We start from the raw sequence: 21,875 nt of genomic DNA, 5'->3' as shown, positions 1-21,875 counted from the left end.
TCAATGCTTTGTTAACTGCCAACATAAATCTAAAAAGAAAGATAATGTCATATTTAAGATATTAAGGGTAATGGTGGGTTCAAGTAAAGGCTAAAAAAGCTGGATTATTTATCAATCTTATGGTATCAATATTATGTTCTATTAGTAAACATTAGTAGCTCTTAAAATATGTGAATTTTTTAAAAATTTACATTTATACTAAAAGGATAGAGTGTCTGGAATTTCCTTCAATTTTGAGAAAAATACTTGAACTGTTTGCTTTACTTTTCATATGATAATGGCCTTTAGAGCATGTGAAATAGTTTTAAAAATCTCAAATGTCACTGTTAGACTATTTTATATTTTACAAAATTGAGATATCTCATTAGTTTAGAGACTCCATCTGGTAGGAAGCATTCCTTTATTATTTGGTTAACAGAATAGCTCTTTGTGACAATTCCTTTCTAAATTGAGACTTTTGCTTATTTCATTCAGGTAATACAGTTATGTTGGTAAAATTTTAAATTACTTGTATTTAATTTGGGCTGTGCTGGGTCTTGCTGCTGTGCGGGCTTTTCTCTAGTTGTGGTGGGCGGGGGCTCTCTTCCTTTCAGTGCATGGGTTCAGCAGTGCAGTAGCCAGGCTCCAGAGTACAGGCGCAGTAGTTGTGGCCCACCGGCTCCGCTGCTCCATGGTGTGTGGAATTTCCCGGGACCAGGGATCAAGCCTATGTCTCCTTCATTGGCAGGAGGATTCTTTACCACTGAGCCAAGGGAAGCCTGGTAAATTTTTCAGTTAGGTCATTTTTAATACAGTGTACAGAGTTAGGATCTTTTGAGTTTAGATCTCTTGAGAAGAACTTATTAAAGGAAAAGAACTTTCTTTCTGAAAAGCATTGATTATAAAACATGTCTATATTATAAGTGAGTCTAGTATCAGGTCTTCTATTAACTAAGAGATGGGTATAAATGTTAGGTAGCCCTACCCTAGCAAGAAAACCACCTTAGAATGGCTTGCTCCAGCTTTTTTTGAAAACTGGCAAATGGAACCAGTCCCAGTTCAAAGAAATTTCAACTTAAAACTTTAAAAAGCATAGTAAAGCACCTAACATAATCACACTAGCTTCCTTGAATTAAAATAAGAAAACAGTTGTTTCATGACATTCAGAAAAGGATCAAGAAGAGAATAGTTGAAGCTCCTGAAGTGAAGTGGAAGTTGTACAGTCATGTCCGACTCTTTGCAACCCCATAGACCGTACAGTCTATGGAATTCTCCAGGCCAGAATACTGGAGTGGGTGGCCGTTCCCTTCTCCAGAGGATCTTCACAACCCAAAGATCGAACCCAGGTCTGCTGCACTGCTGGCAGATATTTTACCAGCTAAGCTACAAGGGAACCCCTAACAATTAATTCAGATTTAATAATGTGGCTTATTTTTTAAAGTGATAGTGAAAGTCACTCAGTCGTGTCTGACTCTTTGTGACCCCATAGACTATACAGTCCATGGAATTCTCCAGGCCAGAATATGGAATGGGTAGCCTTTCCCTTCTTCAGCAGATCTTCCCAACCCAGGAATCGAACTGGGTCTTCTGCATTGGAGGCAGATTCTTTACCAACTGAGCCACAAGGGAAGCCCTTTGAAGCCTCTTTAATGACTCAAAAGTAGTTATCCTGGAGAAAAAAGAAATAGATGGTTCTGAAAGCTTGGAAGGAAAGTTATGACCAATCTAGACAGCATATTAAAAAGCAGAGACATTACTTTGTCAACAAAGGTCCATCTAGTCAAGGCTATGGTTTTTCCAGTGGTCATGTATGGATGTGAGAGTTGGACTGGTGAGTGCAGAAGAATTGATGCTTTTGAACTGTGGTGTTGGAGAAGACTCTTGAGAGTCCCTTGGACTGCAAGGAGATCCAACCAGTCCATCCTAAAGGAGATCAGTCCTGGGTGTTCATTGGAAGGACTGATGTTGAAGCTGAAACTCCAGTACTTTGGCTACCTGATGAGAAGAGCTGACTTATTTGAAAAGACCCTGATGCTGGGAAAGATTGAGGGCAGGAGGAGAAGGGGATGACAGAGGATGAGATGGTTGGATGGCATCGCTGACTCAATGGACATGGGTTTGGGTGAACTCCAGGAGTTGGTGATGGACAGGGAGGCCTGTTGTGCTGAGGTTCATGGGGTTGCAAAGAGTTGGACACGACTGAGTGACTGAACTGAACTGAACTGAACTAAAAGCTTAGATGGCTCTGAGGGATGAGAAGAATAGGGAAATGTCTCAGAAATCCATTCCCCTTGAGTACCCTTGCTCAGTGTAAGAGGCAACTTTCCACAAAAAATTTGTGTTTGAGTATATTTAGAAGACACAGGTGAGTAAAGTCAAGATTAGTAGATTGAAGGAACTGTAGATATTGGATTTGATTATATGTGAAAATCAGTAGAAGTTGTGTGGGACCTTGTTTGTTAGCTGAAATATGAAGGGCCTTATAACCGAGGGCATTCACTAAATCTTTTTTTTTTTTATGCTTCAGGATGAATTCCACTCACGGTTGCGTTTTAATCGTAGAGGACTGGTTGCCATGGCAAATGCTGGCCCTCACGATAATGGCAGCCAGTTTTTTTTTACCCTGGGTCGAGCTGATGAACTTAACAATAAGCACACCATCTTTGGAAAGGTTTGTATCCAGTTATCTTAGGCTTCTATGATGTATGTGATCAACTTACCTAAGAGCTGCGTTCATAAAAATATTCCCTAGGATATTTATTTATTATTTCTAAAAATGGTGAAATGCTCCATATTCCTGTTACGATGAGCCGTGAGGGACCACCTGAGTTTTTCTGTGTGTGTTTCAGGCCAGTCATTGATTTTTAACTTAAAATTTTTATTTTTTCTAAAATTGTTTTAATCATTATTATTAACTGCTGTGTCAGCTGATATGTTTTAATGTTTTTAGAAAGACATTTAGATAATAACATTTAGTAGTTTAAAATTTATTTTGTTAATAATGAATTCCCTTCAGTTTAAAGTAGAAGTTGTGTTAACATTTAAACTGCTTACCTGAAATATTACTTTGAATAGTACCTATTTAATCCTGCTGACATTTAACACCATATCAGAGATGGTCACTTCCATAGAATTTTCAATAGTTTTCTTTTAAAGGGATTCTGAAGGGTTTGTTTTTTTTTTCTCATGCTTCTCCCTTTTCATGAATATGCTCTCAGATGCCCTAAGTGTTAGGCATATTAGGCATCACTAGTGTATCAGCTCCCTCTGCTGGTTCAGTTAGAATGGTTTCCCCATATCCCAGACAAAACTGGATTTCGTGCCGATGAAAAGGAAAAAAACAAACAGCACAACTGGAAAACTGGTATTATTTTAGTTTTTTAAATATTGAATGAAAGGAGTCATGCCAAAAACATGGAGTGCAGTATTGTTGCTTAATACTTTTGAGCCACTCCAACACAGGTTGTCTGACACTCATGGATTTTCCTCCCTGTTATTTAAAAAAATAAGTATTTAATAAAATGATATTTAGGTTGTCCTTCTGCACCACTGTTTACAACCGATGTATATAACTCACACAGTAGAGGCAAAGTATAGCGTAGTAGTTAGAAGTCAGAAAGGCCATCACTGTCGGATCTACAACTTCTTTCAGCCTCAATTTTCTTATCTAGAGAAGAAAGATAATGATAGTACCTACTTTTAGGATGTTTTGAGGATTAAGCATGATAATGTCTTCAAAGCACTTACCACATTGTTTTTATTATTTGCTTGTTCTTCCCTCTTCTAAAGTCTAAATTTGTTTATAATGTTTGAACAAAACGTAGTCATTCAGAAGGAAGTTACTTGGCATTGTGTTTTTAGTAAAAACTGACATTAGGTATATATTGGAAATTTCCCAAAAATCTTATTGAGGAATTAAAGTTTGTCAAACCTTTTCCCCTTAGGATTATGTTGCTTTATTTGCACTGTTTAATACATATAATCTTATTTAACAATATGAAATGCCTTTTTAATTACTTTAAAAATATTTTCAAAAGTCCTCCCTGATTTCAAAGAATGAATTTAATAATTTTCAATTAAATTTCCTTTTTTATTTAATAGGTTACAGGGGATACAGTATATAACATGCTACGCCTGACAGAAGTAGACATTGATGATGAAGAAAGACCACGAAATCCACATAAAATAAGAAGTTGTGAGGTATGAGCATGATTATTAGAGATATATTACTTTGTCACTTAAAAGAAATTGAATATTTGTGTTCAGTTATCAGGTGAAGGCTTTATACTAAATTAACATCACAACTTGGATTTTAGCTCTGTAATTTAGTTACAATTTCTGATTAAGAATTTTTTTAATGGAAGATTTTGAATTTGAGGATGAAACTTAAGCTGATAATCCAATGAATGAAAAACTCCATAGTGAAAAGCTGGATGAATTAGGTTTATTTAGCCCAGTGAAGTGTTGTCTTTGGTAATTTAAGAGCGGTCCTTCATTGAGAAAACAAGGACCTGAGAACATTTGATTTGAAGTAAGGATACCTGAGTTAAAAAAAAAATACCTGAGCTTGTCTCTCTAACTATATATTGTTTTCTTGACTGTCTTTCCGTTTTGTTAAATAAGTATAAAACATTTTTTCCTTAATAGCACATTGGATTACTGGGAGAATCCAATGAGGCCATGTAAGTGGAAGTATATATATCATTATACTGGTTCTATGAGGAGAAATTATAGATACTAGTGGCACCTATTAAATTAAATATTGGTTTTATTTTTTTGTGAAATTAAAAAAATTGAGTAATATTTTCAAAATATGTCTTTTCGTAGGTTTTATTTAATCCTTTTGATGACATCATTCCAAGAGAAATAAAAAAGCCGAAAAAAGAGAAACCAGAGGAGGAAGTAAAGAAATTGAAACCCAAAGGCACAAAGTAATCAGAATAGAAAGATTTTTTTCCTCAACTTGAAAAGCAACACTGATTTATTTAGTTCACTTTGTTTCCTTCTGTAATAATTATTTAGTAATTAGGGGGAAGCCAGTGTGGACCAGGATATATGTCTAAATTATCTGTGTGTTTCTTTTTCTAGATGTACATTTCTTATATTCAAATAGAGTGTATAACTTAAAACCTTAAGCTAAAAATGTATTGTCTGAGATGTCTGATGAAATCTATTAATAAATAGATAAATATTTATGACCACCACAAGAATTATTTATATAAATGAGTTGTTGAAACTTTTGTTTGTTTACTTGTTTTTCCAATAATACATGCTCAGGATAAAGAAGCTAGAAAGTAAAGTATGAAGGATTTAATGACTGCATGGTTAATATTATTTAACTTTCTTGCTCCTTTTTTTGATGCTATTAAAATAACCTTATTATAAATATATTTACACATGAAGTTCTTTCTGTATTCTGGATTAATTCCTGAGGATAGTTTTCTAATAACAGAAATTTCTTCAGTATTTCTGTGAGTAATATTCTTTACATTATTAATTTTGTCTGTTTTATTAAAATAGGTATCAGAGAGTTAGATTTCAACTTTCTCTTTTACTAAACTGTAGAATCCTTTTTAGGGATTTTGTTGTACTTATATAAGTGTTAGATTCAGAAAGCTTTAAGTATAATCCTGCCTACTGCAGTTATAGGAAGCAAAGTATACTGATCTTTGAGCTTCAGTTTCCCCATCTTATAAAATGGAGATTTATAGTATAGCATCTGCTTATTACAAAGTTTAAATGAGAAGGGGAATTTGAAAATATCCTATAGTGTAGGTATTCAATACATATTCATTTCCTTTCTTTGATATCCTATAATGTAAGTTAAGTTGCTGTTATAAACTGTCAAATATGAGCCAGACTCTAATAGGCAGTTGATATCTTGTGGCAAAATAACTTCTTACACAACTGTATATTTATTTGATTTCTTTTTATTTTGTATTAATTTATTTTTACTAATTTGTATCTGGGTGAAAAGTCACTGTTACTATATTGAGATATAATATTTCATCACTGATTTATCTTGACAGCAAAGCCAAAAGTTGGATATTTTGTTTTTTAATTCATAGCAAATATGTTAGGGGTGATGTGATAGTTACTGATTATATCTAAGTAAGTTTTGAAATGAAAATTCCTCTTTTATTGCCTGATCTTTTGTTTTTCCAGTATTTCAGAGGAGTTTTAATAGCTTACTATTTATCTTCCTTGTGATGTATTCATCTGAAGGGTCAAAAAAGACTAAAGTTAGTTTTTTATTCCCATGGACTGTTTGCTTAGCTAAGTTTGTTGCCCTCCCCCCATAATTTTGTGTAACTTACTAATTTTAAAATATTGAAATTATTTTGGCAGACACTAGATAAATTGCTTCCCATTTATAGTACCCTCAGAGCTGTATGTTTATTAGTTTTTTAGCAATCCTTATTTGATAATATGCTGTACTTTGCTGAGTTGCTGAGTCGTGTCCGACTCTGCGACCCTGTGGACCGTAGCCCGCCAGGCTCCTCTGTCCACGGGATTCTCCAGGCAGGAACACTGGAGTGGGGTTCTGGGCCCTCCTCCAGGGGATCTTCAGACCTGGGGATAGAACCTGAGATTCTGATGTTTCCTGCATTGACATGCAGGTTCTTTACTGTGCATGCTGCCTGGGAAACCCACAAAAAGCTTTAATTATTTCTGTCATGCTTGACAGTGTATTTAATGGTAGTTTTCGGGATAGATTTTTGGTCATTAGTTTAGTCTAGTATGTGAAATGGGAAAGATTGAAGCAAAAGGAGAAAGGGGCAGCAGAGGATGAGATGGTTACACAGCATCACCAACTCAATAGACATGAATTTGGGCAAACTCCAGAAGATAGTGAAGGACAGGGAAGCCTGGTATGCTGCAGTCCATGGTTTAGCAGAGTCAGACATGACTTTGCAACTGAATAACAACAACAATATATAAAACATCTGGAACTAAACATTTAATGTTATGCTAAAAATATATATCCTTAGTATATTTCCCCTGAATACTAAGTAATTATTGTCTGTTGAGAGAATGTTTCTTCTTGTAAATTGTGTTCTATTGCTTTGAAAATAGGATATTTATAAGTTTCATTTAACTTTTTCTTTCTAATTTTATTTCATTCCTTTTTCCTTCTTTTTCAATAGAAATTTTAGTTTACTTTCATTTGGAGAGGAAGCTGAGGAAGAAGAGGAGGAAGTGAATCGAGTTAGTCAGGTAAAACTCTTAATTTGCCCTTTGTTCAGAATTGTAAAAGAGATTAGGGTCTATATTCTCACTCATTTTTGTATCTACTGCTATATATAGGACAGCATGTTTTACATGTTTTACAGCAAATTTTAAATGTTCATTGAACCGATTCATAAAATGATTTGTGTGGTCAGTAATATTTGCAACTTCTGAAATGATTTGAAATATATTTTTTAATCTGGCATTTTAAAAATCAGTTACAAACTGGGGTTAAAGAAGGATTTAATGTCGTGATTCAAATTTTAATTGCTGTTGGTTTAATTGGATTACTAGATGGTTTGTTATTAATATTACTGTAATAAACAGTGACAGACCAAAGCTCTTATATTCATTTTAATATAATTTATATATATTTATTCTTTTCATTAATTCCCATCACAGCCCTGTAAGGTAGGTATTATTATTTCCATTTTACCTATGAGTAAATTAAGTATTAATAGGTTGTAATTTGCTCAAAGTCACATACCTAGTAAGTTGCTAGAGCTGGGAGCTGAACCTACAGCTGTCTCTATAAAATCCACGTCTCAGGTTATACATTACTTCCTGGCCTTTACCCCACCAATGCTTCCCATAGGCCTCTAAGTATGGTTTTCCTCAATATCCCTTTCATCACGGTACTCATTGCTGAAACACCTACAGTGCCGTACCATTGTTTAAAGCAGTGATTCTGACAAATATGCCCCAAGAAAATCATCTTCAAGGATTTTTACTCTCCTAGATTTTCATCTCATCCTTTCATGACAGTTAGTGAACACTGAGACCTAAAGGATAAGATTCAAAGTCTTTTTTGTAGTATGTAATTAAAACTCTATAACCTAGTACTGCCTTTCTCACTTAACACAGTCACCTCTTTCTTACTGACACTGACAATAGCATCAACTTAAAAGCACCTTGTTTTTACCCTTGTCTTTACTTCTTTATCTGCATGCTTCCCTCATCATTGAGCCTGGTTTGGTAAGCTGCTATTGGGCACACAGTAAGCACTCTACTTATACCTTTTGCATTAAAACTGAATTAAAATGGGCATGTGTAAGTAAGAATTTAGTCATAATTTTTTTTCTTTAACTGTCTTCAGTATCCTTGATTGATCTATTTAATACTGTAGATTCAATTACCACCTGTATACTGTTAATAACATTCTGAACTGTAGGAGACAAAGCCAAATATTTCCCCTGGGCTCTTATCCCTCGTTCTGTGTTGCCTTTAGGAAACATCACTATTTTTAGATATCAAAACTAAATTCATTTTCACATGATAACTTCCTTTTTCAATTTCTTATCAATATCACCAACTATTCTGTCACCTCTCCCATCAGGAAGCCTCTGTACCCTCTTATCCTTCTCTATCAGAGGGCAGACAGACTAAAAACCACAATCACAGAAGATTAACCAATCTGATCCCACAGACCACAGCCTTGTCTAACTCAGTGAAACTATGAGCCATGCTGTGTAGGGCCACCCAAGGTGAACTGATCATGGTGGAGAGTTCTCACAAAACGTGCTGCACTGAAAAAGGGAATGGCAAATCACTTCAGTATTCTTGCCTTGAGAACCCCATGAACAGTATGAAAAGGCAAAAAGATAGGATACTGAAAGATGAACTCCCCAGGTGGGTAGGTGCCCAATATGCTACTGGAGAAGAGTGGAGAAGTAACTTCAGAAAGAATGAAGAGACGGAGCCAAAACAACAACACTCAATTGTGGATGTGACTGGTGATGGAAGTAAAGTCCGATGCTGTAAAGAGCAATATTGCATAGGAACCTGGAATGTTAACTCCATGAATCAAGGCAAATTGGAAGTGGTCAAACAGGAGATGGCAGGAGTGAACATGGACATTTTAGCAATCAGCAAACTAAAGTGGAATGGAATGGGTGAAATTAACTCAGATGATCATTATATCTACTACTGTGGACAAGAATCCATTAGAAGAAAGAGAGTAGCCATCATAGTCAACTAAAGAGTCCGAAATGCAGTACTTGGATGCAGTCTCAAAAATGACACAATCATCTCTGTTCATTTCCAAGGCAAACTGTTCAATATCACAGTAATCCAAATCTATGCTCCGACCAGTAATGCTGAAGAAGCTGAAGTTGAATGGTTCTATGAAGACCTACAAGACCTTCTAGAACTAACACTTAAAAAAGATATCCTTTTTGTTATAGGGGACTGGAATGCAAAAGTAGGAAGTCAGGAAATACCTGGAGTAACAGGCAAATCTGGCCTTGGAGTACAAAATCAAGCAGGGCAAAGGCTAATAAGAGTTTTGCCAAGAGAACACCCTGGTCATAGCAAATACCCTCTTCCAGCAATACAAGAGAAGACTCTACACATGGACATCACCAGATGGTCAAAACTGAAATCAGACTGATTATATTCTTTGCAGGCAAAGATGGAGAAACTCTGTACAGTCATCAATAACAAGACCAAGAGCTGGCTGTGGCTCAGATCATGAAGTCCTTATTGCCAAATTCAGACTTAAATTGAAGAAAGTAGGGAAAACCACTCGACCATTCAGGTATGACCTAAATCAAATCCCTTACGTTTATACAATGGAAGTGAGAAATAGATTCAAGGGACTAGATCTGATAGACAGAGTGCCTGATGAACTATGGACGGAGGTTTGTAACATTGTACAGGAGGCAGGGATCAAGACCATCCCCAAGAAAAATAAATGCAATAAGGCAAAATGGTTGTCTGAGAAGGCCTTACAAATAGCTGTGAAAAGAAGAGAAATGAAAGGCAAAGGAGAAAAGGAAAGATATACCCTGAATGCAGAGTTTCAAAGAATAGCAAGGAGAGATAAGAAAGCCTTCCTCAGTGATCAATGCAAAGAAATAGAAGAAAACAACAGAATGGGAAAGACTAAAGATCTCAGGAAAATTAGAGCTACCAATGAAACATTTCATGTAAAGATGGGCGCAATAAAGGACAGAAATGGTATGGACCTAACAGAAGCAGAAGATGCTAAGAAGAGGTAGAAAGAATACACAGAACAATAAGGAAAAGATCTTAATGATCCAGATAACCAGGATGGTATGATCACTCACCTAGAGCCAGACATCCTGGAATGTGAAGTCAAGTGGGCCTTAGGAAGCATCATTCTGAACAAAGCTAGTAGAGGTGATGGAAGTTCAGTTGAGCTATTTCAAATCCTAAAAGATGATGCGGTGAAAGTGCTGCACTCAGTATGCCAGCAAATTTAGAAAACTCAGCAGTGGCCACAGGACTGGAAAAGCTCAGTTTTCATTCCAATCCCAAAGAAAGGTAATGCCAAAGAATGCTCAAACTACTGCACAATTGCACTCATATCACACGCTAGCAAAGTAATGCTCAAAATTCTCCAAGCCAGGCTTCAACAGTACGTGAACCATGAACTTCCAGATATTCAAGCTGGATTTAGAAAAGGCAGAGGAACCAGAGATCAAATTGCCAACATCTGCTGGATCATCCAAAAAGCAAGAGAGTTCCAGAAAAACATCTATTTCTGCTTTATTGACTATGCCAAAGCCTTTGACTGTGTGGATTAAAATAAACTGTGGAAAATTCTGAAAGAGATGGGCATACCAGACCACCTGATCTGCTTCCTGAGAAATCTGTATGCAGGTCAGGAAGCAACAGTTAGAGCTGGACATGGAACAACAGACTGGTTCCAAATTGGGAAAGGAGTACCTCAAGCCTGTATATTGTCACCCTGCTTATTTAACTTATATGCAGAGTAAAGAGAAGTGCTGGACTGGATGAAGCACAAGCTGGAATCAAGATTGCAGGGAGAAATATCAATAACCTCAGATATGCAGATGACACCACCCTTACGGTAGAAAGTGAAGAAGAACTAAAGAGCTCTTGATGAATGTGAAAGAGGAGAGTCAAAAGTCGGCTTAAAACTCAACATTCAGAAAATTAAGAACATGGCTTCTGATCCCATCACTTCCTGGCCAATAGAAGGGGAAGCAATGGAAGCAGTGAGAGACTTTATTTTGGGGGCGGGGCCCTCCAAAATCACGCTGATGGTGACTGCAGCCATGAAATTAAAAGATGCTTACTCCTTGGAAGAAAAGTTATGACCAACCTAGAGAGCATATTAAAAAGCAGAGACATTACTTTGCCAACAAAGGTCCATCTACTCAAGGCTATGGTTTTTCCAGTATGTATGGGTGTGAGAGTTGGACCATAAAGAAAGCTGAGCACTGAAGAATTGATGCTTTTGAACTGTGGTGTTGGAGAAGATTCTTGAGAGTCCCTTGGACTGCAAGGAGATCCAACCAGTCCATCCTAAAGGAAATCAGTCCTGAATATTCATTGGAAGGACTGATGTGAAGCTGAAGCTCCAATACTTTGGCCACCTGATGCGAAGAACTGACTCACTGTAAAAGACCCTGATGCTGGGAAAGATTGAAGGTGGGAGGAGAAGGGGATGACAGAGGATGAGATGGTTGGATGGCATCACCAACTCGATGGACATGAGTTTGAGTAAACTCCAGGAGTTGGTGATGGACAGGGAGGCCTGGCGTGCTGCAGTTCTCGGGGTCACAAAGAGTTGGACATGACTGAGCGTCTGAACAGAACTGAACTGACGGACTCTGTCAGCCCGGAATCTGAGAAGTCATCTTTAAATGTCAGTGTACTAGTCTTATATTATTCATGATTCACATTTGTCCCTAATGAAAATGAAAGATTCGCTGTATATCGTGATCCTGTAGGTATTTTTGTAAATGGAAAAAATCACGAATGTTAGATCTGAGAATTGCCAGGATTCCGTTTCATTGATGTTATCTGAAGATGTCCAGTTTCCTTGTATATCCATGCCTTCTGCAGCATCCTCCCAGGCCTGTTTTTTCTTTTGCTTGGAGTGTGTGCTCTCCTTTATTTGACTAATTTTTATTTTTCCTTTGTAATATTTAGTTTCATTATTAACTTCTTAATGCCTGTACTTCCCTCCTAAAGCTTGAGCCATCAAAGCACTTATTATCTTTCATTGCAATGATTTCTTTTCTTATCTGTGCTATGTATTTTATGTAATCTTTATAATAATAATGTCATATGGATTTTATTCCTGATTTATAAATGGCAAAATCAATACTCAGATATTAAGTTTCTTGTCCAATTAAGAGTCATGGGATCTGAATTTGACTTGAGTTTCTGTAGCTATTGAAGTATCCAGTGTGGTTTTGAATACTGCAAAGCTGCCTCCTTTTAAATGGCTGGCAGAAACTTTCACTGATAGCACAGCATTCTGGGGTTAGGGACAGCTGGCTCAGTGCAGTCAGCCCACCGCCCTTTCCTAACTTCCGCAGGGCCCTGGGTGGTACTAGTTTAGCAGCCATGTAGCAAGAGTAGGTTGTCAAAAGGAATTTTTCTGTCAGTCTTTTTGTTGAATTAAATTTCTGGTCTAAAGTAAGATTTGTGCACAATTACTGAGATTGACTTTACTAGGAAATTAGTTTGAATTTTTTCTGTTGGTAACAACATGTCTTAAATGTTGAAAGCATATCTTCCTCCTGCTGCTTGCTTTTTGCACAAAGTTTAAAAACAAAAAAAAAAATACATGTTTTGACTTCTACTGATTATAGTGAACTGGCCACTGCCAAAGCAATTTGTGTTTGCTAAAGGTTGAAATGTGAAAGAATCCACTGTGGACAGTTGTAGCTTGCTTTTTAAGTTTTCTTTTAAATGTGTAAAACACTTTAAACTGTAGAAAGACCAGTTAAAATCTTCCCTTCTTGCCAAGAACATTGCAGCCCACAGTCCTTTATCAAATAAGAAGTATAACTAGTATTGTGTCATCACATTTCTCTCGTCTGACTTTTTAATTGAGGGTGCTATGTGATAAAATTATCAACTGTTTGTTTCTGACTCTCAAATCTGTATCTCTAGGCTGACTTATTTTTCTCCAGCTGCCTAGTAGACATCTCTGTATTAGAATTTCTCACTAGTTACCCAAGCCCTAGCCAAGGCTTAATTCATTATCTTTTCTTCCCAAACTTCTCCATGTTCTGTGAATTCTTTTTCTAATTCCTTGGTATCAGTGTCCCCTAAAGAAGAATTTTAGATTTAATTCTGATGTTTTTCTTACTTTTTCCCTTGCACAACCAGCTAGTTGCATTAGGTCTACCAATTTTCATCTGTGGCATATCTCAAATCTTATTTTTAATTTATTTTACTACTCCTCTTATTCCAGCCTTCATTATCTCTAGGCTGTGCCGCTGCCCTAGTCTGCAGACTGATCCCCCATCTCCCTTCTCTTTTTACCCCTTCCACTCATTGCTATCAGAATAGTCTTCCTGAAGCCTGATAAAGATGCTATAGCTGCTCTTTGTTGACTATAAAAATAAAGCCAAGTTCCTTGGCCTATTATTTCTGGCTTCTACTTTCATGACTCCTCTTTACCAACTCTGTCCTTTAGGGTAATGCTTCTTAAACTTCCTCACTAATAAAAAGTCACTTATAGTACTTAAAAAAAATTAAATTCCATATCCATCTCAGACCTACTAATTCAAAATCTCTAGGGGAGAAACCTAGGAATCTGTATTTTTAATGAATTCAGTAGAAATCTTACCTGGAAAATGTAGGACACACTGTGTTAGCAGATCCGAACTATTTGCTGTTCTACATATATGCCTTGTATTTTCCTTTATGTGTGTTTGTTCATGTTTTTTTTCCTCTGCATGTAATAGCTTATTCCACTTGTCAATGTCAGAACCATATTTATCTTCAGCATGTAGAATACTATATTTTCTAAATGTCTTTCCCAGTTTTTCTTAATCTTTTCTTTTTCTGATCTAATTTCTACCTTGTGATTCTTGTATTTTCCTTTTAAACACATTCTTTTTGCTTTATTATGCAAGAAATGTATGACTTTACTCTTGTTGAATATTGTATTCAACTGTATTCAAACATTACACCCTTTTATTTCTGCCTTAATAATTTTGTAGGGTCCTAGGCTCACAGTAAACTTTGTGTCATCTTTGAGTGGCTGTGTGTTGCAGTAGAAATGGCATAGATTTGGGATCATACAAACACATATTGGCACTTCATTTTTACAGATAGTCTGTGACTATGGAGAAGGTGATGGCACCCCACTCCAGTACTCTTGCCTGGAAAATCCCATGGGAGGAGCCTGGTAGGCTGCAGTCCATGGGGTTGCGAAGAGTCGGACACGACTAGAGTCGGACACGACTGAGTGACTTCACTTTCACTTTTCACTTTCATGCACTGGAGAAGGAAATGGCAACCCCCTCCAGTGTTCTTGCCTGGAGAATCCCAGGGATGGGGGAGCCTGGTGGGCTGCTGTGTGGGGTCACACAGAGTTGGACACAACTGAAGCGACTTAGCAGCAGCAGCTTGGATAACTTAAGTCTCTCTGAGCCTCCATTTTTCTCTTTGTAGCATGTAGCATGGAAATAATAGATACCATTTAGAGCTGTGAAATAAGGATACAGATAATCCTTAATTTGATAGGTCATGCAATTGAAAAGTGGTTTTGAAAATCAAATGTCTTAAACAATGTACTCTAGAAGTTGTCTTTTATTCTCAAAGAGCTAAAAAATATCAGTCACTAATATGATCATGATTATCATGCAGAAGCTGCTGCCCTACACTCAGGTAGAGGGCTGCTGAGAAACTTCACCAGCTTCCTGAGGTAGGAAGTCATGAGCACAACACAGTTGGCCCAGGGCCCTTCCTGCTCACTCCCACAGGGTCCTTGATAGTAGCTTGAGCAGCCTGGGAGAGCATGGGTGTACACCTGTACATCGTGACCCACTAACGACTCATTCTCCATGTGTGAGTGGGTCTTGAAACAAGGAGCAGAATCTTTTGGCATACAGAATTTAGCTGTTTTGTATATTCATATTATGGAATCATGGGTAAGTTTAGCTTGAGAAAAGAGAGCAACAACACCAAAAATTGTTGACATTTACTGGCTTAAAGAAGAGGAAATTTCTGTAGAGAGCATGAGATAAATTCTAGGGAGAACAGAAATAGAAATATATTTTGTTTATTTTGCTTTTGTACTGTTCTTCAGCCTTCAAATACATTTTGCCTTTTAGGGACAATGAAAATTGGATCAGAAAAGGGAAGGCTAGCTTGAATTTTGGAAAAGTGTGACCAAATGGTATATTTTTAAAAATTTAGCCTGTTTTTAAATACTGATAACTAGAGCCAAAGTCAGTGTCTTTTATAGTGACTAAGAGCAATTTGCAGTTTCAGAGGTTGCATGAAATTAAGTATTTCTAGAGGGCTTAAAAATAATTTTCATTATTCATTTGCTTATCAAGTTTCTTTCTTTCAGTGGCTCCACAGTGTTAATCTTTATCCCAGAACCTAACATCACAAGTTAATAATTGGTAAAGTCTGAATTGAGGCTTTACTTTATGTGAAAGAAGAAATAAGATAGAGTCCCCTCTGGTTTATGGATTATCAGTGTGGGATTACAGACACTGCTTCACCCCACTCAATATTCATGAGAAGGTGCCTCTCTCCCAAGGGTTAGCTTTCTTTCATTATTTATTTCAGTATCTTTCTACTACCTGATAAAATCTCTTTTAGAATAATAGAATTTTATAGCTCAAAGGGATCTAGTCCAACTTCCTTTCTTTATAGATGAAGAAACTGAGACTCTGGTTAAGTGACTTGCCAGACTGACTTCATTTCCTTTTTGATAGGATTGCATGATAGGAGGATGCCATAACAAGTATCTTGAGTTCAGGAAAGCACATTGTCGGAGTCTCTAATGATATGCTTGTGGACAACATGAGGAAATGTGATCTGGGAGATAGTACAGTCAGATGGATTTAGAGCTGATTGAATACTTCTGCCCAAAGAGTGCTTTGTTGTCAACCTGTGCCTAATTATTTGAACTACTAAGTTGAAATGTAATAGGAGTACATGTATATTCTGTGCTTTAGTTTAATGAAATCAGCTAAATAGGTATGACTTAATAGCCTGTAAGCCTTATTGAATTATTAAGAGTAAGGTCTCTGGAATGAGGAATTTAACATTCTTTGCATTTTGGGGGATAGCATTTGCAGCATTTTGTTCAGTTCTGAACACCTTTAAGGATACTGACAAACTAGATGTATCCAGAGGAAGGGAGGGTCATGAGGAGGATGGGCATAATGCCAAAAACATGCTCCTCAGGGAATGCTTGAGTAACTGGATATACATTGGCGAAATAAAATCTAACTGAAAATGTAAGTCTAGGCTTCAAATATTTGAAAGGTTTTTATCTGGAAGATACTCTCCTTTATATTGCTTTATTAAATAATAGTTTCATTCAAATGTCCATGTTGGTAAAGTTTGCTTCTGAATGTTTGTGTATAACTTAAACAAGAATGTCAGAAAATGTTTTTCTAATAAAACTTATGATCAGATGAGTAGTTTTCCCGAGGCAAGTTAAATGGTAGGTCTAGTAAAAAAATATCTTAATAGCTAAATTTGAAAATAGTTACTAAGTTGTGCCACATTCATATTGATACACAGTATTTTTTCTTCAAGATATGTTAACATTTTAATTTTGAACCTAAATTTATAAAAAAGCTTTTTTCTTACCCAGAAAAATGTATGTTGATAAATATATCACTTTTGAGAATAAAGTGATAATATTTTTGTCTTATTCTCATTTATCCTTTGAGATTATAGTTTCCAGGTGGATTAGGCATAGCCTGGAGAGTTTTGTACAGAGGCTGTCGGAAATGTTAAATAGTTTTTTTATCACATGGCTTGTGGGATCTTAGTTCCCTGACCAGGGATTGAGCCCCACTCTCAGCAGTTGAAATGTGGAGTCCTAACCATTGGATCAGCAGGGAGTTCCCCAGTCTATTTTATAAAATGTTTTTTCTCATTAAATTGTATTAAACTTTAATTTACTTATCTTTCTAGTTGTTTATATTTCACTTTTTAAAAATGTTGATGTATTTGTAATCACTTTGTATTTCTGCTGTAGCAAATTACCATACACTTAATGATTCAAAGCAAAATAAATTTAGTATCTTATAGCTCTGGAGGCCAGAAATCCAAAACAGGCTTCACTGGCCTAGATAATGAGGTACTGGCAGAGCTGCCTTCCTTCTGGCAGCTGAAGAGAATCCATTCCCTTATTTTTCCAGTTGCTAGAGACTGCCTGTATTCTTTGGTTAATGTCTTCTTCATCTTCAAAGCCAGCAATAGCAGGTCAAGACTTTCTTATCTTTCATCATTCTGCCCCTGACTTTCCTGCTTCCATCTTTCTTATAAAGATTTCTGATTACCTTGGACCCACCCTGATAATCTGGGATAATCTCCTCATCTCAAAATTCTTAATTTACCTACAGAATTCCTATTGCCAAGTCAAATAACTTACCCACAAGTTTTGAAGATCAGGAAGTGGACATCTTTAGGGGCTATTACCTGCCTACAACCTATTTGTATCTAAGCAAAACTGTGCGGAGTATTCCTATTGACAGCACTTGTTTATGGTTCATTTTTAGTTTTAGAAGGTAGAAATAGGGTTAGTTGGATGGTTGAAAATTAAACATAGATTTTCTTTTTCTCCAATTAGAGAGTTGTCCAATTATAGAACTCCTTTAAAAAGGGGTGATTTTTCATGTATGTATGTGTGTAGTTATTAAGCTCCTTTCCAGTGTGGAGATACTGGTTGACTAGTCAGTGATGTCAAGGAGATTCCTGCATTGTGTGGGAGACTAGATTAAATGGCTTAAAGATTTTTCCTCCTGTCAAGTTTTCTGGTTCTGTACTAAAGGTCACAAGAATGTAATAGGGTTCATCATAGAAACTATATACATATATATTTATATATATATATAAGCAGAGATGGAGACTGATAGATTGATTGAATTTTAGGAATTGGCTTGTATGTTTATGGGGGCTGGCAAGTCTAAAATCAGTAGAGTGGGCCAGCAAGCTGGAAACTCAAGGAGGAGTTACTGTGACAGTCTTGAGTCCAAAATCTGTAGGCTGGAAAGTCAGGCATAATTTTTGTGTTACAGTGTTGAGGCCAAATTGCTTCTTCTTGGGAAAGTCTTTACTCTTAAGGCCTTCAGCTGATTAGATGAGGCCCACCTACATTTTGGTGGATAATCTGCTTTACTCAGTCTACTGATTTAAGTGTTTAATCACATGTTTAAAAAATACTTAATTTTGTAACACCATCTAGACTGGTGTTTGAATAGACAGCTTGGGTACATAGCATAAAATTAACCATCACACTGAAGTAGTTAGAAATTGGCACTCAGACCTTCCAACTTCTTGACCACTATGCCTCTTGCTTTCTTTCTACTTGTATTTAGTTCCCACTGTTTCACTGCCTCTGTGCTCTTGATAAGAAGTAGCAGATAATAATATAACTTTCCCAAATCCCCTTTGATGTTCATTTTCAGGTTTGCCTATGGTTTTGAATTTACCTTGGAGCTTTTTATGTTGTGCTCACTAAATATATTTAGTATTTTTTTCAGCCCCTCAACCAATTAATGAGCCAGCTGCCTTTATGTAACTTCTTCAAAAATTATTTTAAAGTATATTTGGTGTTTCTTCTTTCTCTAAAATTATTATTGATAGTATAAATAAGAACCTTAAAATAGGTCTCAGAAAGAATAGGCATGAAAGAAATATTTGAATTCATTTTTACCCTCTTAGAGCCTATCTCCTATTTATTTTCTTGGCCTGCAGGATTCAAAGTCTACTATAGTGGGAATGGACATCTAAAAAATTGCTTTTGATCATATATTTCTCTACTAGTTTAATTGAAAATATTAATTTAAATTTGAAATGGTAATAATTATTCATATTAATCAGTTTCCTTCTATTGTGAAGTCTTATTTAAAGTTAATGTTAAGACAAGTTTCTTCTTTTCTTTTAAGCTGGTTTAAGTTTTAGGAGATAAACAAGAAACCATTTTTAAAGAAATTGTATTTATCTGTTTTTGGCTGCACTGGGTCTCTGTTGCAGCGTGTGAACTTTCTCCAGCTGCAGGCGGGGATGCTCTCTAGCTGTGGTGTGCAGGCTTCTCACTGCGCTGGCTTCTCTTGCTGTGGACCACAGGCTATAGGGTGCACAGGCTTCAGTACTTGCAGCGCATGTGAAATCTTCTTGAATCAGGGATTGAACCTGTGTCCCCTGTTTTGGCAGGCAGATTCTTTACCACTGGACCATTGGGGAAGTTCAAAAACCTATTTTTAAAAAACGTTAATTAAGCTAACATTTATAAACTAATATTTACAAGTAAATGGAATAGTATAGCTTATTAATGGACCAAGAACCTGGAGACCTGAATTCTAATCTTACTCCTCTTATGTATTAGTGCAACTCTCATTTCCTGATCTATTATCTGTTTCTGGACTAGAGAGTCTGAGGCCTCCTCTGGCTGTTATGTCTGTAATTGTGACTCCATGAAGGAAGCATATGGGGAGAATTGATAAGGAACTATTTCTTAGCATAAATGAAAATAAACATTGGTGGCTAGAGGTGCAGAAGGAAGAAATTTTAGAAAGGAAAACATGAAAATAAGATGCTTGTGTTTTATTCTAGTTGAGGTCATTTTATATTCATTTGTTCACTTTTGTACACATATCTTATGTAACAAAACTGCTATTATTATTATTTCCAGTTTTTAGGCATAGGTTCTGAAGTCTGATGAGGTCATTCTCTTTCCCCAAATGGTACAAGTTTTGGCCTGAAGCCCACAGAATTACTGATTATTAGATTTTGAAATTCTTTTGGTCCAACTGTTATCCTCTTTTCCTGTGTTCTTTCTATTATACCACCTTCAGTTTTTGGACAGTTTACATTGTTAGACAAACATCAAGTAATTCTTTGATGTTTGTCTTTTTATTACTTCTTGGTTTTCGTAAGGTTATGGAATTAGATATATATATTAATTGCATATCTGTGACTTTTTAAAAGTACAGATAATAGTATTTTTAATTGAGAAAAGTTTTTATTTTGCCCAGTGAAACTGGATTATAAGTATATTTAAATGGACATCTAAAAAATGATTAGGTCTTTAAAATGTGGAGTACTCCATGTTAATACAGAAAAATTCTAAAATAGATTATTTTTATCATGGAAATAAATTTCAGAAAGTATACATCTGCTTCAAAGTAAGGCCTGTCAAATTTAGAAGCCTATTCTCAAAATTGTTAAGCAGTGAAGAATGAGGATAAAGGGAAAAAGGTCTTTTCACCTCTCTGTATTTGACATTTTAAAATTTCAGTTAACACATTTTGTAATGAATTTTTCAAAATAAAAACTTCCTTCAAGATAGAAATTGTCCTTTTTTCTTATCAACTCTAACCTGATACTGGTCACTCAGACATGATTAATTGAGGGATGGGAATGGTAAGCAGCTTTCCACCTTAAGATAGAAAGTACGAATTTAAAGTTTTCTCACCTTATGGTGAGGAAGCTTGTACAATAGTCTGCAGCTCTGAAACAGGCCAGTTGTTCTGGGTCCATAGGGGCCTATAGGAAAAGAAAAGTGGATTATATCATTGTGAGATAGACCAGGATTTAAATCCTAGATCTTCTACCACTAGCTTTGTGAATTACTTAATCTAAGTCTATTTTCTGTCTGTAAAATGGGGCTGATAATGGCTACCGTACTACTTTCATTTGGTGACAAGAGGAATTGAGATGTGGGAATATTGTATTGTAGCTCAGTGCCTGACACAAGTATATATTTAATAAATTAGAATAATGGTTGTAGCTTGTTTTAATTTTTATTGGGATATACTTGATTTATAGTGTAGTGTTTCAGGTGTACAGCAAAGTGAATCAGATATACATACACATATATCCACACATATATATACACACACATATATCCACTCTTTTTTTAGGTTCTTTTCCCATATAGGTCATTACAGAGTGCTGAGTAGAGTTCTCTGTGCTATACAGTAGGTTCTTATTAGTCTATTTTACAAATTTATAGGCCCATCCCTACTGCCAAAAATGACATTATTTTGTCCGTTTTTTAATAGTTCTACTTATCTTATAATGTCTTATATAAATTTAAAGTATAAATTTACTGAGAATATGACTTTTGAAGTTATTTAATATTAGGTCACCAATGAGCAGTCATACATGAAAAGATCTTTTACATATGCTAAATAGTATTTTATAGATGTTCTCATCTGGTTGCTTGGGTACATTTTAAAAGTGTTCTGTGCAAGAATACTATACTACTGTATTCTTGCCTGGAGAATACCAGGGACGGGGAAGCCTGGTGGGCTGCCGTCTATGGGGTCGCACAGAGTCAGACACGACTGAAGTGACTTAGCAGCAGCAGCAGTATACACAGTATATTTGAAGAATAATAGTGTGTGTTTATTTCAAACTACTCTTGGGATTTGTCTTCTGAGTTTTAATATATCAATCAAAAATTAACTAAGAAATCATAGAGTGTTTAGTGTTTGGAAATAGTAATCAATAAACTTGTTTTTAAGGCTATGTCACACTTTTTGAAGGAGAGATGCTTTTCAAATAATATTTTTAGTCTATGGGAGAATAAAATTGCTATTTTAAAAAGCTTTTGTTTCTACTTAGATTTTTCAGTAACATGTATCTTTTACTAATAACCACAGAATAGCAGTACTAGATAATATGTAAATGTGTTAACTTGTCCTTTTGGAAAACTGTTTTTTCCTCCACTC

General features: G+C 36.0%; 1 protein-coding gene across 5 annotated transcripts in view; it reads left to right on the top strand.

The window, feature by feature from the left end:
- The window catches only part of CWC27 (CWC27 spliceosome associated cyclophilin), a 268,686-nt gene that overhangs the window by 24,551 nt on the left and 222,260 nt on the right, over window positions 1-21,875 (top strand). For all 5 annotated transcript variants that reach the window (XM_070774627.1, XM_070774624.1, XM_070774625.1 and 2 more), the window contains exons 4-7: window positions 2,507-2,650; window positions 4,081-4,179; window positions 4,807-4,910; window positions 7,128-7,197. In XM_070774627.1, the coding sequence (XP_070630728.1) occupies window positions 2,507-2,650; window positions 4,081-4,179; window positions 4,807-4,910; window positions 7,128-7,197 (417 nt within the window). The remainder of the gene's footprint in view (window positions 1-2,506; window positions 2,651-4,080; window positions 4,180-4,806; window positions 4,911-7,127; window positions 7,198-21,875) is intronic.

The sequence above is a fragment of the Bos indicus genome, chromosome 20 (genome assembly GCF_029378745.1).
Source record: "Bos indicus isolate NIAB-ARS_2022 breed Sahiwal x Tharparkar chromosome 20, NIAB-ARS_B.indTharparkar_mat_pri_1.0, whole genome shotgun sequence".
In the NCBI taxonomy this organism is placed as follows: Eukaryota; Metazoa; Chordata; class Mammalia; order Artiodactyla; family Bovidae; genus Bos; species Bos indicus.
This window is presented reverse-complemented; position numbering and strand designations above follow the sequence as displayed.